The following is a 14,985-nucleotide window of genomic DNA, read 5'->3' as shown; positions in this document are numbered from 1 at the left end:
ACTTAATTTGGACGGAAACTTTTATTTTTTCTTCAAGTTAGAATTTATAAGGATTTTAAGAAATATTAATGCATCATTGAATTATACATACATTTAGTATAAGAAAAGGAGAAAATTGAATTAAATGTCACTATCAATTGTTATAATTATAGAAATCTTATTATAAAACAAATAAAAATAACTAAAATGCGTATAATGTAATCCTTATCAATATTTCAAAAAAGAAGAAGGAATTGCTCTCTTTATGGGAAACTTGCAAGAAGAAGATTGCTCTTTAAATGGGAATTTGAAAGGCAAATATCAAAAAATTGTTCTTCCTTGATTAATTACTTCTCCTTTTCAAATAACAGAAGAGGAGAATCAAGTTTAAATTAGAATGTTAGGTGATTATTTTTTACGTATTAAAATTATCATGAGACATGTTGGTAGACCTCAATAATATTATTATTATTATTAATATAATATTGTTCATAATAAAAAAAATAAAAATTGAAATCAACATTAATATCAACTAATTAAACACCTAAATTATACAACTCAAAGTTGGTAATTGCTGCTATCATCACTGATGGATGCTAACGATTTTTTTAAAGAAAGCTTAAATTACCTAAAACTTCTCTAAGACAGAAATTACGCTAAAGAAATTTTAGACCTTCAAACAAATTTAAAATATAAAAATATAAGTTTTTAAAACTATACTTGGACATATACTTTATTAGGAAAAAAGATTAAAGTCTAATGAATTAGTCAAACAGACTTTTTAAAGACAAATTTTTAAAATTTAATCCAAAACTGATGATGCTAAGACAACAAAAGCAAAAGACAAGAAATCGTGGTCAGGGGCATTTTAGACTTTCAAGCAAGGGTATTTTTGGTATTAAGAAAACCTGTAAAAGAACCTTGCAAATGGCTTCAGTCATCGGTAAAGACGAAACACAAAAATGTACTTATTAGTTACATCTATGAACAGTTGTTTCTTCTTGTTTTTAAGTAGCGATAATTTTTTTCTATTTTTCATCTTCCTGAAGAAGAAAAAAAAAACGTAAAAGTTGTTTCATCAATGGCTCATTTTTGGAACCAAACTAATGCTCTGTTCCGGAAGAATCTCGTGTATCACGTTAGTTCAAAAAATTCTGTTTCTGTTTTCAATTTTGATTTTATTTTTGTTAAATTTCATGGATTTGATTTTGAATTTTTGAGTTTTGCAGAGACGGCATGCGAGATCACACTTGAAGGTGATTTTGTTTCCAGCAATTCTGTTTATACTTCTAGGGGCTTTACAAAGCTACTCCAACAAGGCAGATAGGGGAGATAAAGTAAAGCCCCGCGTTGGAACTGAATTTCCTCCTTTATTGCAAATTCCTTCTCCTCCATTTCGTGCGGTGATGACTGATTCAATGCCGTTTACTGGGCTGCCTGATGCATCTTGCAGAGGAACTGGTTCATGCCCAGCAACTGTACTTATCACAGGGAACAACAGAACCATTGGAGAAAGTATACGTTTTTTGCTACTTTTAGTACGTTTAGCTAGTGTTTTATGGTAGATTTTGTAACTTTACTTTCATTTATATGAGTTTGGCCGTTAAATTTGATTGAGTTTTGAACATTCATCTCCAAATTTGTTTTTTTTTGGGACTTCGATTAGTAAAACTTCAATTTCAAGTTTGAACTTAAAAATTTATGGCCAAACAGGAGTTAAGGAAGATATCTAAGGTTACTAGTTAGTAGGTGCCCCCTGGAATTAGTGCAAGTCTAGTCGTGCCCAAGCTGGTCAGGACATTACGATTGTTTAAAAAGTATAGGAAGATAGGACTGGGACTTCTCTTTTTCTGAATTTAATTTGTGAATTTTGGTAGGTGTGGCTGGGAAGATGTTCGTAGATTCTCCAGAACCAACTTCAAGAAGTGATTACCAGACTATTGCTGATGGCATTTTCGTGAGTTCTCTTTCCTTTTGATTCTGATTGTTGCCTCATTTTCTTTCTTGTTTTTTTTTGTTTCTTATCGTTGTATCTTGGTCTTGGTTTTGTAGCAATTTGAAGTTTTGTTCTACTTATTATGTTTTCTTATTACCCCTTGCATTATGTGTTTTGGAAATATTGCAGGGGACAGACGGCGGTGGTGTGAGGGTGGATAGCAACTTACTCTATCATGTTCGGCCTCAATGTTCTGCTTCGCCCTTCAGAAACTCCACATCAGAAACTGGTAATGTCCTTTAGTACTATCTATTGGTGCTAATTTCTTTAGAGCATGATGTCTACCAATTTCTCTGTTTCATTTTCATATTTTGCAATGCCATCAAAATTTTGTGCATTTAAAAACAATTTCAATATGAAGCCAGTGAAGTCCAATTCTTTTTCATGCTTACTCCGCAAAACTTTTATTTGAGTTTTATATGCTCATTCTCTGTCTGCCAGGCCTTCTATTTGCTATTGTGTAGAGTATTTTTTCTCTGTGTGAGATTTTTCAAACAGCAGAAGTATGTAAAATGCACTGATTTCACTTCTATGCCAACTTTAGACATCATATGCGTGGAAGGTTTAAATTTGTGGCGCAACAGCTCTGCTGAGATTAACGATGAGCTATTCAAAGGATACAGAGAAGGAAATACACAGGGGATGCTAAACGAAATTTTGGCAGGTTATTCTCTTAGATGTCTGGACTTTATAGATTGATATCTTTATATTCCTCCTATTAATACTTTTCTTGTCTCCCACAGCTTATGATTTCTTGGATACAAGTGGAGAGAATTTCAATGTCAACGTTCAATTCAATTCTACTTATCAGTCCAATTTTTACAATGATGAACCTGAATTGTTGAGAATACCACGTTCTGAGAACATGGTATATCCTTGTATCCTTTTTTATGCAGCGAGTAGAAGCTTTATAATAAAAAAAAGGTTCTACATAGCTTAGATGTTATTAATTTCTTTTTAGTCCATTGTTAGATTGTACTTAGCAGGTGTAGCTTGCTGCTTACAAATGAACCTTTATCTTCATCTTCAGCATCAAAGTTATGTTATTCCTTACCACTAGCTTTGGTAAAAAGCCTTCCACTCACTATGGTGAGAGAGCATATATTTAAAGGGAAGTAGTAATATGAATTTGAATCACAAGGAAAATTAGGGATTATGAGGAATCATGTGTACCCAAATGTTTGAAATTTACTAGTAATAATTGTTAGATGACTCGACTCTGTAGCGAATAAATTAAAGATGAAGCACACATCTTGGTCTCTAAGTAAACAAGTGCTGGCCAATACTAACTTGATTTAAGTACTAATGCTTGGTGCTAGAATTTAAAGGCCTTCTGCCTGATGTAATGCATTGCACCTTTTATTGTTTAAAAATCTCGTAATATAAAATAAGTTAATCTTCAAATACTGTTCACAGCATATAAGAAATATGATGTTTTATGCTTTTCTATGTAGGTAACAAATGCTTATCTCCAATTTTTACTTGGTTCCTCTACAAAGATGGTTCTAGATTTTGTAGCTGAGATGCCAGTTCCTGGCGGCTACAAAAGGCCAGACGATATATCTACCTTTTTCAACATTGTCTTCTATACATGGGTCATTCTACAAGTGTTTCCGGTAAATATTTGTTTAGTTTGTGAAAAGTTGCATGGTTGTGGCAAAGATGCTTTTCTAGAGGATTTTTTTTGTATTTATCATTTATTAGAAGTTTCTGGTGTCTCAATCATTTACTTTCTTTCCAGTTGAAGTCATTTTAGTGGTCCATAGATTTAGGTTTTGCTATTATTCTTTTCATTTGTGGCATCAGAGTTCTAATCCAGGATTTCAAATCTACTCTTTGTATTTAAGAAAAGAATATTAGTTACTTCCTTTCTAAGAGTTAAAGACTTACGTGACCACAGAGCTGCTAAAATCTTTTTTTCGGTTTCGATATATGACAAAAGTGATTTTGATGTAGGTTATATTATCATCTCTGGTTTATGAAAAGCAAAGGAAGCTAAGGATCATGATGAAGATGCATGGCCTTGGGGATCTTCCTTATTGGATGATCACTTATGTGTATTTTCTTGTCATTTCTTTGATCTACATGTCCTGTTACTTTGGATTTGGTGTATTGACAGGTACTGCAGTCTACAGTTCAGCTGCTTCTTTTTACGTTTACATGAGCTGGTTCATATTTTTTCTTGTATTACAGGGTTAACAATTTTCAAGCTGAATTCATACAGTGTCCAGTGCATCTTTTACTTTGTCTTCACAAACTTGCAAATATCTATGGCCTTTCTATTAGCTGCAGTATTTTCAAATCTGAAGACTGCCGCAGGTTGGTGTCTGTGTAGAACTCTGTACAAGTCCTTCATAGCACATGAGTAATGAATTCAAAAGGAAACTGATTTTCATGAATAATAATTTTTGTAACATTTGGATATTGCAGTTCTTGCCTATACAATTGTCTTTGGGACGGGTATCCTGGGTTTTCTCCTGTTCCAGTCCCTAGTTAATGATGCATCATTTCCTCGTAAGTATGTTATGTCAATTACTTTATCTTACACTTTTTCTATTTGAAAAGGTAAGGATTTTACTAATAGAACAGCATGACAAATGCTGAGAATACTGTACATGTGAGCAAAAGCTCAAGGTGAAGGAAACAGCGCATGTCCACGCGTTGAAGGCCTAAAATTAGCTCTACAAATTAGGCATGCGACCAGTTTGCTTCTCTTTGAGATCATTTGGCTCTTTGTACTATGACCAATGAAGCACGGCTATCCTTTCATATTTTTCAGGCTATCTTTAATAGATTATGTTTATAGGGGTAAAATGCCCAGAAAATCAGAAAATATGTACTTAATGTTCCCTATTCACTTCCAAAGACATTTCTTACAAATACCTTAAAAAAGAAGGGCATAATTCTGATCCGTCATAGCCTGTCACCATCATTTAATTTGGACAACCAATGTGGTTTGATTCCGCAACTGGTTTGGTGATTTGGACAATTCTGGCTGTTTTTCTGTTCCAAATTGTGTTTCAGTAGAATGAGATATTCCTGGTGGATCACTTCAAGCAATTTTCTTTTCAGGATAATTGTTTTTTCATTGATTAATTATATTTGGTATGTTGATCACATGAGTTGAGCTTAAATGAGGAAACCTGGTTGAGGATCTGTGGAGCCGACCCTTTTTTAAGATTGAGGCGTAATTGTTTTTGAAGTCACACTATTTGGATTCTACATGTATCTCTCGTGCTCACCAAATCTAACATGTTTTTTTTTTTTGGAATAGGTGGTTGGGTAATTTTCATGGAATTATACCCTGGCTTCTCTCTATATCGTGGGTTATATGAGTTGTCCCAGTACGCACAAGGGGGATATTTGGTAGGGACTTCTGGGATGTTCTGGGAGTATCTTAGTTACAGCAATAATGGCATGAGAGAGGTTCTGATTATCATGTCAATTGAATGGGTGGTATTTCTGATTGTTGCCTATTACTTGGATCAAGTTATATCATCTGGAAGTGGAAACCGTAGGAGTCTTTTGTTCTTCTTGCGAAATTCTAAAAGGAAGCATTTAATGTCACTGGAGAAATCTTCTTTTCATAGCGCAGAATCGAGAGTTCAGATTGAAAACAATGATGTTTCCGAAGAGGTAATTAATCTTGCTAATTTTAGATTTTCATGAACTTGCTTTGAAGAGGTTCATGAACTGATGGACCATAAATTCAAGCAGAATATTTTAAACTTGTTTGGGGGTGGAGGAGGTGGAATGGTCAACAGATAGGGCTTGGGGACGTTGGGTGGGTGGCGAGGAGACAATGAACTTGGAAGTTACTTATGAAATTTGTTTTCCCTACTTCCATTGGGGAAATCATTTTCCTCATTTTTAAGGAGCTTGTTTTCCTTGAGAAAATTTCTCAAAAAAAAAAATGGAAAAAAGTTCTCCAAAGGTTTTCCTCCATACCTAACACACCCATACTCTTTTTTTTATGGTTTTGATTGATCCTCACCTCGAGAGCTAACTTTATGGGGTTGAGTAAGACATAAGGTCTATTTTCATAGCAATGTTCAGTCCAATTTTCAAGTCCTTGGGCGTATGGAGCGTGGGAGAGTGGGGAAGAGGGTGTTGGAGTCCAACATTGGTTGAGGGAATGAGTTTTTATCTCCTTATATGGTTTGGACAATCCTCGCCTTATGAGCTAGCTTTTGGAGTTGAGTTAAATCTAGCTTCTTTCGCGGTATCATAGCCAAACCTGTCCTAATTCTTTGCTTATAATATTGCACTCCATATTATATTATCGACGCTCCAAATGTCTAGTCCTAGGCGTGCATGGGTGTTAAAGTGTCTCATATTGGTTATGGAATCAGCTGTTGCTTCCATATATGGTCATGGATAATCCTAATTTCATGAGATACCTTTTGGGGTTTAGTTAAACCCAGTGTCAAATTCTTTTCAGAATTCTCATTAAGTATATTCTAGTGTCTTTTATGGTCATTTGGATGTTCCATGTTCTAGTTTCAGTCACTTGAATCGTCCTGCAGTATGCCTATAGTTGAGTCATCTCATTGTGGTCTTTTGGCTTTCTTTTACAGAGAGAGAAGGTTGAACAGTTGCTAGAAAAGCCACATTCTAATTATTCTGCCATTTGCTACAACCTCAAAAAGATGTATCCCGGAAAGGACGGGAACCCCGATAAACTTGCAGTTAAAGGAGTAACTCTCGCCTTACCGCGTGGGGAATGCTTTGGCATGCTTGGTCCAAATGGTGCAGGAAAAACTACTTTTATTAGCATGGTTAGTGAAAGTTTTCTAAAGTAACTGGGAATGAATTTTAGTTACCACATAGACCATGTTTTCTTGGGTTAAATGAAGATCTGCGTGAGTTATGTACATTGCACTTTTCCCTAGCATTTTCACAGTGTCGGAACTTATTAAACTATGGTACTAAATGACAGATGACTGGGCTCTTGAAGCCAAGCTCTGGGAGTGCGTATGTTGATGGTCTAAATTTGCGGACTCAAATGAACGAAATATATGGTAGCATGGGTGTATGTCCACAACATGAGTAAGTTTATCTGTTTTCATCATACCTATGAACACTTGCGGGTATCATTTTTGTTCTTCGTTTTGCATTTCAAAGTGTTGACTTATTAAACTTCCTCCTTTCTTCCAATTTGTTAGCTTGCTCTGGGATACACTAACAGGAAGGGAACACTTACTCTTTTATGGAAGACTGAAAAATCTCAAGGGTGCTGCTTTAAGCGAAGTACGTAAATATAACCATCAACTTCATTTCAACATCTACTTAAATGAAGCCAAATTTAAAGAATGGTTATGACGGCTTTCTTATATTTATTTGCTTAGACATGTTATGTTTTGAAAGAAAATTAGCCCAGTCTCTTGCTGTTGCATAGTGAATAAAATGTTCCTAACAAGTCAATGCTGCTGTGAAAGAATTCGTACATCTGATCATTAGCGAATCCAAAAAATTGGAAACGGGCCACCTTTATATCCTTGCAATGTCGCATTCCGTGAAGATAATTAGTCATTGTGGTCTTTAATTTCCTTTGGGATTCTGTTAACTACAAGTATCTTTACAAGCTCTAGAGCAAATCGCTAAGATTGACATACACTTCTATTTTTATTCTGAGAAAGCCCTTTATCATGACGGAGAATTGTTTAATGCATATATTTTCTCTCTTTGATCCTATTCTATTGCAACAGGCAGTGGAGAACTCTCTAAAAAGTTTCAATCTTTTCCAAGGAGGAGTTGCTGACAAATTAGCAAAAAAATATAGTGGAGGTATGAGGAGAAGACTCAGTGTAGCCATTTCATTGATTGGGGACCCGAAAGTACGTACTCCTCTTATATTATGACTTGAAATTGTGCTAAAGTTCTGGGTTCCAATGAGCTAATACTAACAGAACTCAAAATTTTTAAGGTTGTCTATATGGATGAGCCAAGCACTGGACTTGATCCTGCTTCACGGAAAATGTTGTGGGATGTCGTGAAACATGCAAAGAAAGATAGAGCAATCATTCTCACTAGTAATCTGCTCTACACTTAGTTTTTATGTACAAACATTTCTGTTTTGGGTTGTTATTTTGTAGTAATCTTGAAGTTTATCCTGCTATTACCATGCAATCTCAAACATAGGCTCTATGTTTGCTTCTCTCATTCGGGATGACATCATTGATGTTGTTCTTTCTCTTCCTCTCAGCACACTCGATGGATGAGGCAGAATATCTTTGCGATAGGATAGGTATCTTTGTGGACGGAAATTTCCAGTGCTTGGGAACCTCAGATGAGGTAACTTCTATGACCTTACCAACTAGTTTACAACTAAAATTTCGGAACTTAACTAACACACTGAAGCTTGCATCTGTTACTGTGAATTGTTGAGAAAGTTAATATTCTAGTGATTTCCTACTCAATTAGCTAGGATAACCTCTCGAAGGAGTGATCGTGCTTAAGGTTTGGAGAGTGACAATGGGAGCTTGGATTTTAAAATTTCTTGTTTATTGGTCAACCATTAAACCATTATCTAAACTAGTATATGGTTACTAAATCAATCTCATTAAAGATTCTTATCTTGTGTGATGAGATTCTGTTGATTCTCGTCCTAGTGTGATGCCACTTCTTTGGTCTGTATGATTATCGTACTAATACTTCATTCTGCAATCATGGTATCTAATCTTGCTAATACTTAACTGTATAATTAGCAGAAACTCTGAATATGGCAAGTTTTATTTACTGGTAAAGCAATAGTGTGTATGCTGGAACATATTTCTGATCATATGTTAACTGTAAATGACAGTTAAAAGCTAGGTACGGGGGATGCTACATGTTCACCATGACTACATCACCAGAAAATGGGAGTAAAGTGGAAGACTTGGTGAAACGCCTCTCTCCAACTGCGAAGAAAACGTACCATTTATATGGCACTCAGAAATTTGAGCTTCCAAAATATGAGGTGAAACTTTCAGATGTGTTCCTAACGGTTAGACAAGCAAAGGAGAGATTTCCAGTTCAGTCTTGGGGTTTGGCTGACACAACACTGGAGGACGTCTTCATCAAGGTTGCAACTGAGCACAGTGAATTTCACTAAATATCTCTGAGTGTATGCTGTTATACAGACTTGAGACTACAGTAGCTGGGTTTCATCTGGTTGTTGAATTCTTCATTCTCTTGCTTGTAAGATGTCATTTTGTAGACAAGAAGGATTGTTGATTTATCTCAGTGAATTGCTCCACACACTGTTCAATTATATGTCTCTTATGGTATATCACTCCCCAAGGTTCATTTTGTTAGCTTCTGCATGACATCTGGTAATTTTGATTCTAATCCTTTCTCTGGACTTAGAATTGGTTACAAGCTAACATATATAGATGAGTTTAGAGAAGTCGATTAGACTTCCCAAAAGAACATATTAATACACTTTGGTCCGCGCCATAACTGAGCTACAGAAAGCAATTCAGACTCGTAACGAGTTCTCAAGGTGCTATATTCATAAGGATATTGCATATACTGATTCCTTGGACAAAAATGAAGTAACAAAGGAGAAATACTTGTGATATAAGACAATCTCAGCATTTACATGCTAATTACACATTGTACTCTCTATACACAAAAAATGTTATCAATATGCAAAGCTTTTGAATCCGATCAAAAGGACTAAAAAGCTCCTATTGAAAATGTTTCATCAAATTAACTAATACCCTAGAATTTCACCTTTTGAAGCGCTAGTGGCTTATGGTAAACTCAGACTGATAGTATCAGACTACTATTCACCTTACGATCTCTTACTGTATCTGAGTTTACATACCTCTGTCCCTATATTTCCTAATAATATTGTCATGACAAGTGCATTTTGAGTTGTGAAGGGTCGATTACAATTCCTTGGTTTGTAGGTGAGTTGTTTGTTGGAGGATCTCTTAGTTGAATATGAGGTGGTATTGGCATTTCTTCTGAGATGCCATATATGCAAGGACTACCTGTTTCATCTGGCTCCCAATATACTTCCACCATAACACCTCCGGGATTCTGTGGAGATTTTGTTCCTGGAATTCCAATGAATTGTGCTCCCACAGGTACCTATTGACATATATAGTTATGTATTAATAGACTGAAGTTAATCTTGTACTAGACTAGTACTTATTATGTAAACAAAGATTGACTTACTTCAACAGAGTCCCCTGAGTTCAATGTAAGAGTTTTAAATCTTCCTTCAGCTATTGCAGTTTCCACATCTGCCTGTTTAGCTATGTTCATGAAAACTTCTTCAAGAGTAGTAAGACCTAGCTGGATGTCTTTTACACCGAACTCACTTTGTCTAGCTTGAAGCTCAGCAAAGAATTCCTGATAGATGTAAAAGCCAATATTGGAATGTGAGAAGCTAAACATCGTGAAGTGTATTATAAGTTAAATCCTTGAGTTATTGTAGATATTACCGTCAACATCTTTTCCCTTTCATGAGGAATAACATAGGTAAGGAAGCACTTATTTTCATCTTTAGGCACCACATCCAATTGCTGTCAACAGAGTTATATGTTAGCTTTAAACAGTACTTAAGAGAGAAGATTGAAAAGAAAACAAAAGGTAAGAGGAAGTAGCTTTTGACATACACTTTTGAAGAAGTGTTTCACAGCATCAGGAGATGTTGATTCACTAACTAAGCCCACATTAGCAATGAAACCAGTACCAAATTTTGCTTTCAACCTTATGGAAGTTCCAATGCAACGAAGCCTTCCCTTTGCCATGATACCAATACGATCACTTAAGACATCAGCTTCTTCCATTGAATGGGTTGTCAAGATAATGACACGTCCTTTTTTGGCTTTCTCTATAATGTCCCAAACGTGCCTTCGAGTAATTGGATCCATACCAGTAGTCTATAAAGATATCAGGGAAAGGAACTGTTAAAACAGAAGCATAAAAGCTGATAAAACATCATACGAAAAGAATTTTAAACTCCCAGTACCTACCGGTTCATCCAAAATAACCAACTTTGGATCTCCAATAAGGGCTATAGCAACACTAAGACGTCGTTTCATTCCTCCACTGTAACTACAAGATCTCATCTTGGCTGACACCTTGGTGATTTTCGACTGGGATAATAGTTGAGCTACCACCTGTTTTCGATTGAAGAGTTCAGTTTGATAAGAGTTAAACAGCTAGTTCATAGAATCTTTATAAAGATATAGAAGGATCGATATAGTTTAGGCTTATTTGCAATACCGTGTCTATTGAAGCAGGCGGTAGACCTTTAATGTTGGCAAAAATCTGAAGGTTCTCTTGTCCGGATAATGCATCCCAAAGAATATCAAACTATAAAATGAAAAAATGAATCAATTTCTACAATATAAAAGGCAGTATGCTATCAGCTGGTTCCATTGAAGACTTGAAAACAGAAAATAACAAGAAGAAAAAATGAAAAGAATAGATACGTTACCTGGGGGCAAACTCCCATCATCCTTCGACGTTTGTCATGCCCATAGAGCTTCGTATGGACTGATCATATACCAACGCTGTTGAAAAATGCTTCATGTTACACATATGCAACTGTTGTGCGGAATTTGAGATAATACGAGAAAATATAAACGCGAAAAACAAGACAATAGATTTACGTGGTTCACTAATAAATTGGCTACGTCCACGGGAAGAGAGGGAGCAGTTTTATTATGGAGAGGCAAAAACAGAATTACAGAATAGGGTTTCCCATAGCGTCTATATATAGTGCTAAGCTACGCCCTAACAGGCTTGGGCCCAACATACAGAATCAATAGAAAATTAAGGGCCCAATACAACAACATTGTATACCGTCCTTTCTGTTTGTAGCGGGTCCGATTCAAGGCATTCAACAGCAACTTTAATGAACATAAAATATGATAAAAAGTTGAGATCAAAGCTATTACCATCTCCTGCTGTAACAGGATTAATCCCAGTCAAACAACTTATAGTAGTAGTTTTTCCAGCACCATTGGGCCCAAGCATACAAAGTAGTTGATCCTTTTCGACGTTCAACCATAAGCCCTGCGGTCATGATTTTAGAAATGTGAGGCCATTATTCTCAGCTGGCTAGTGCTGAAATAATAGTCGTTAGAAAGAAAAGGACTCTAAACAGCAAGATGCAGATGCAAATTGGTTGGAAGTTTGGATGGCTAAACAAAGAGTAAACAAGTTCCTGTTTTAACACTTGTTTGCGAAAATTTAGAGGTGGAACCAGAATTTTAAGTTTAGGAGTTTCTGTAACAACCTCAAGTAAATATTCACAAACAATAATTGGGTTCACATTAATATTTATAGATATTTTGTAGATTTCTTAAATAAAAATTATCGGGTTCATGATGTATTAGAATTGCATCATCAACATAGCTGCTACTACTATTATCTTCATATGGACCATAGATAAAGTACCTTGACACTATGGAAAGGAGGACTCGTTTTTCTACAGCAGCAGCAGCAGCAGCCACCTGTTTTCTTTCCAGGATATGTCTTAATAAGACCGCGTATTTGAACTGCATTGTTGGAATTGTCACCTTCCATAGCTTGCTTTTTAACAGTGTTTTCTTCTGTAAGAACGTCTTCGTCATCTGGTGTAATAGGATCCAGCCGTGGCAATGAGCCTGAACAGATGCTACAGTTTCCTCCCTCTAACATTAGAAGGAACAGAATAATCAGATTTTTACAGCTTACAGAACGAATAGATAGTACAGTAAAGTGGGAGTGTACGTAGAGTTTACCTTTCACACTACTTCCACCATTTCCAGTCCAGTAGCCAGGATATAGGAAGTATAATTTTGACTTTCTCACACCAGATATATTTGGAATTATGTTGTCGAAGTATATAGCCAGAACGAGCCAGAAAAAAAATGTTTTCACAAGTAGTATATACACATCATGCTGTTAACATAAGGGGAAATATATTAGTTGCAAGAAGAAAACAGATGAGGCAAAGACCACAGGTGGCGCTAGACGTACCATGGTAGTTACACAGTCTGGTTCTTTAGGTAAACATTTTGCCCTAGTACTCCAGCTAATACCTGGATCTTTAGGACTTTCAGTTGCTTTAGCAAGTAACTGAAGACCTATAGTAAGAAGATTTGGTGGGAACAATGACCAATAAATCCTGTGTTTATTGGAATATGCTGCGGAGTAGGGATAATTAGCCAGCTGTGAACCAATCTAAAAAATGGAACATGACGAACATGTTAGTCCACAGATGATCAGTACTAAACAATAAAACTACTTTTCATGTTAAGGAAGGACTTACCATAGTGATGAAACCAACAATAAAGATGACAAAAGCAACATTTGTCGCTGAAGCTGCTTTGGTAAGGAAAGTAGACAGCCAATATCCAAAGGTTACCTTGCAAAAGGAACATAAACATTTATCAAACAAGTTTAGCATTACCAAAACTCTGTATTCAGTAAAACTTAAAAAGGTTCAGAGGGATGATTGAGGCGTACCATAGTAAGTTGGAAGAGGAAAAACAGAAGGAACACAACCAACACGTTATTGCGCAAGAAAAATTCAAATTGAAACATCATTCCAAAGATCACAGTAAGCGTAGAAGAGATAAATATGAGGAGTCCTTCCCAAGTGATCCATGATAACCAATAGGCTGTATCAAAAAGGCCCATCATAGTCATTGCCTGCAAGGGCGCCAAATATGACACTTAGAAAATGATGTTATCTTCATGATTTTCTACTTATTTCCGCAACATTAATAAAACTATTTACCTTATAAAAAAAATAAAAATTCAAGAGTTCAATCTTAAAGTTTACATTCTGGATTCTTATCGAAATGGGGATTACCTGTCGAAGCTTGAGTTCCTTTTCAGTGATCAAAGCACTGACTTGGAAAACAAAACCAAATATAGCAACTGCCATGAAAAATACCATTGCTGATAATGTCACTTCATTATATACGTCACCAGGAGGATGTGGAAATTCCTTAAAACTGACATCCCAGGGGAATTTTGGATCTGAAAATGTATTATAAAAAGTTAGTAAATTAAAACACAGCACAAACAAAGGTGTGATGTGCTTAAGAAAAAGTATATGTACCTCCAATCAGATTCCTCGCGATTTCACGTTCTACTGCTATTTGAAGTGGGATTTGGAACTTAAAAGTTGGATCCTCAGTTACTCCTCGTTTCACTACATCCGTGGAGTTTGTCTGAATACCATAACTAATTTTATTCCCCTTCACTATTGTGAAGTGCACAGCTGCAGGACAACGCACAGGATTATCGAAAAGCCATTTATCCACATCCTGTGCTGTGTTAAATGCTAGAACCTGGAACAACAAAATTTTAACTGTCAATTCATCAAATCAAAAATACGATATATGAATTTTAACATATGCGTAATTGATCCAGCATAGTTACCTTGTTGGCAGGAATAGGCCTACCAGGATTATTTGCCATAATTCCCTTAACAACATCCCCAATAGTTTTACTATGTTTTCCACTCCAAATGAAATCATAGCATGGAGTCTTAATATAAAACTTGTCCTCACAAGGTGGGATAGATGGCGCCATAAGAGGCTTAGGATCGCGCAATTCTTTAGCAAAGGTGTTATCTGCATTGCGCGATTCATCAGATAATTTGATGCAGAATAGAAGGAAAATGAAGAAGAAAGATGAGAAGAGCTGTAGGAACGTTGCGGGCTTGTTACGCAATGCAAGCAACAAATTTTTCTTAAATAATGCTTTGTATTGCTGCATTAGCAGAGGGATTCCCCCCTGCAATTCCATTGCCCTTCTATCTTCTTCTTCTTTTATCTTCAATTCAAATTCTTCTACTTTTTTTTTAAAAAAAAAAAAAAACTTATTTCTTAAACTTGCAACGTCTCATTTAATTAAATATAAATAAAACTACTGATCTCAACTAGTGACAACCGATTTATGTGCAAACAAATAAGCTAATAATTTAGTGGTTAATTAACTTGTTAGTCAATTTTAAGACATTAATTTACCACCAGGTTTAAAGGCGAAAGAAAGGGCAGTTCACTGTTACC

The 14,985-nt window shown here is 35.8% G+C and overlaps 2 protein-coding genes across 3 annotated transcripts; one reads left to right on the top strand and one right to left on the bottom strand.

The window, feature by feature from the left end:
• The first annotated feature begins 946 nt into the window (after positions 1–946).
• Positions 947–9,243, top strand: ABCA6 (ABC transporter A family member 6). Of its 2 annotated transcripts, XM_004242120.5 has the most exons (18): positions 947–1,117; positions 1,209–1,494; positions 1,857–1,936; positions 2,105–2,204; positions 2,520–2,639; positions 2,719–2,843; positions 3,430–3,591; positions 3,932–4,094; positions 4,169–4,294; positions 4,406–4,489; positions 5,250–5,611; positions 6,553–6,753; positions 6,915–7,024; positions 7,141–7,225; positions 7,684–7,812; positions 7,902–8,007; positions 8,181–8,269; positions 8,778–9,243. In XM_004242120.5, the coding sequence occupies exons 1-18, from the start codon at positions 1,061–1,063 to the stop codon at positions 9,066–9,068; spliced, it is 2,676 nt and encodes an 891-aa protein (XP_004242168.1). In that variant the 5' UTR covers positions 947–1,060; the 3' UTR covers positions 9,069–9,243. The 2 variants fall into 2 exon arrangements, with proteins under 2 accessions (XP_004242168.1, XP_069155507.1); XM_069299406.1 differs by lacking the exon at positions 947–1,117 and having other exon boundaries at positions 1,302–1,517.
• A 268-nt stretch (positions 9,244–9,511) lies between these two features.
• On the bottom strand, positions 9,512–14,799 carry ABCA5 (ABC transporter A family member 5). The gene is given in 17 exon segments (XM_019214168.3): positions 9,512–10,054; positions 10,142–10,318; positions 10,411–10,491; positions 10,585–10,851; positions 10,945–11,091; positions 11,198–11,287; positions 11,412–11,440; positions 11,443–11,487; positions 11,875–11,992; positions 12,377–12,612; positions 12,703–12,862; positions 12,941–13,144; positions 13,233–13,328; positions 13,430–13,615; positions 13,779–13,948; positions 14,031–14,262; positions 14,354–14,799. Coding segments are annotated over 17 exon segments (2,847 nt in total). The 5' UTR covers positions 14,723–14,799; the 3' UTR covers positions 9,512–9,814.
• Positions 14,800–14,985: the final 186 nt, after the last annotated feature.

Source organism: Solanum lycopersicum, chromosome 6 (assembly GCF_036512215.1).
Source record: "Solanum lycopersicum chromosome 6, SLM_r2.1".
Lineage (NCBI taxonomy): Eukaryota > Viridiplantae > Streptophyta > Magnoliopsida > Solanales > Solanaceae > Solanum > Solanum lycopersicum.
This window is presented reverse-complemented; position numbering and strand designations above follow the sequence as displayed.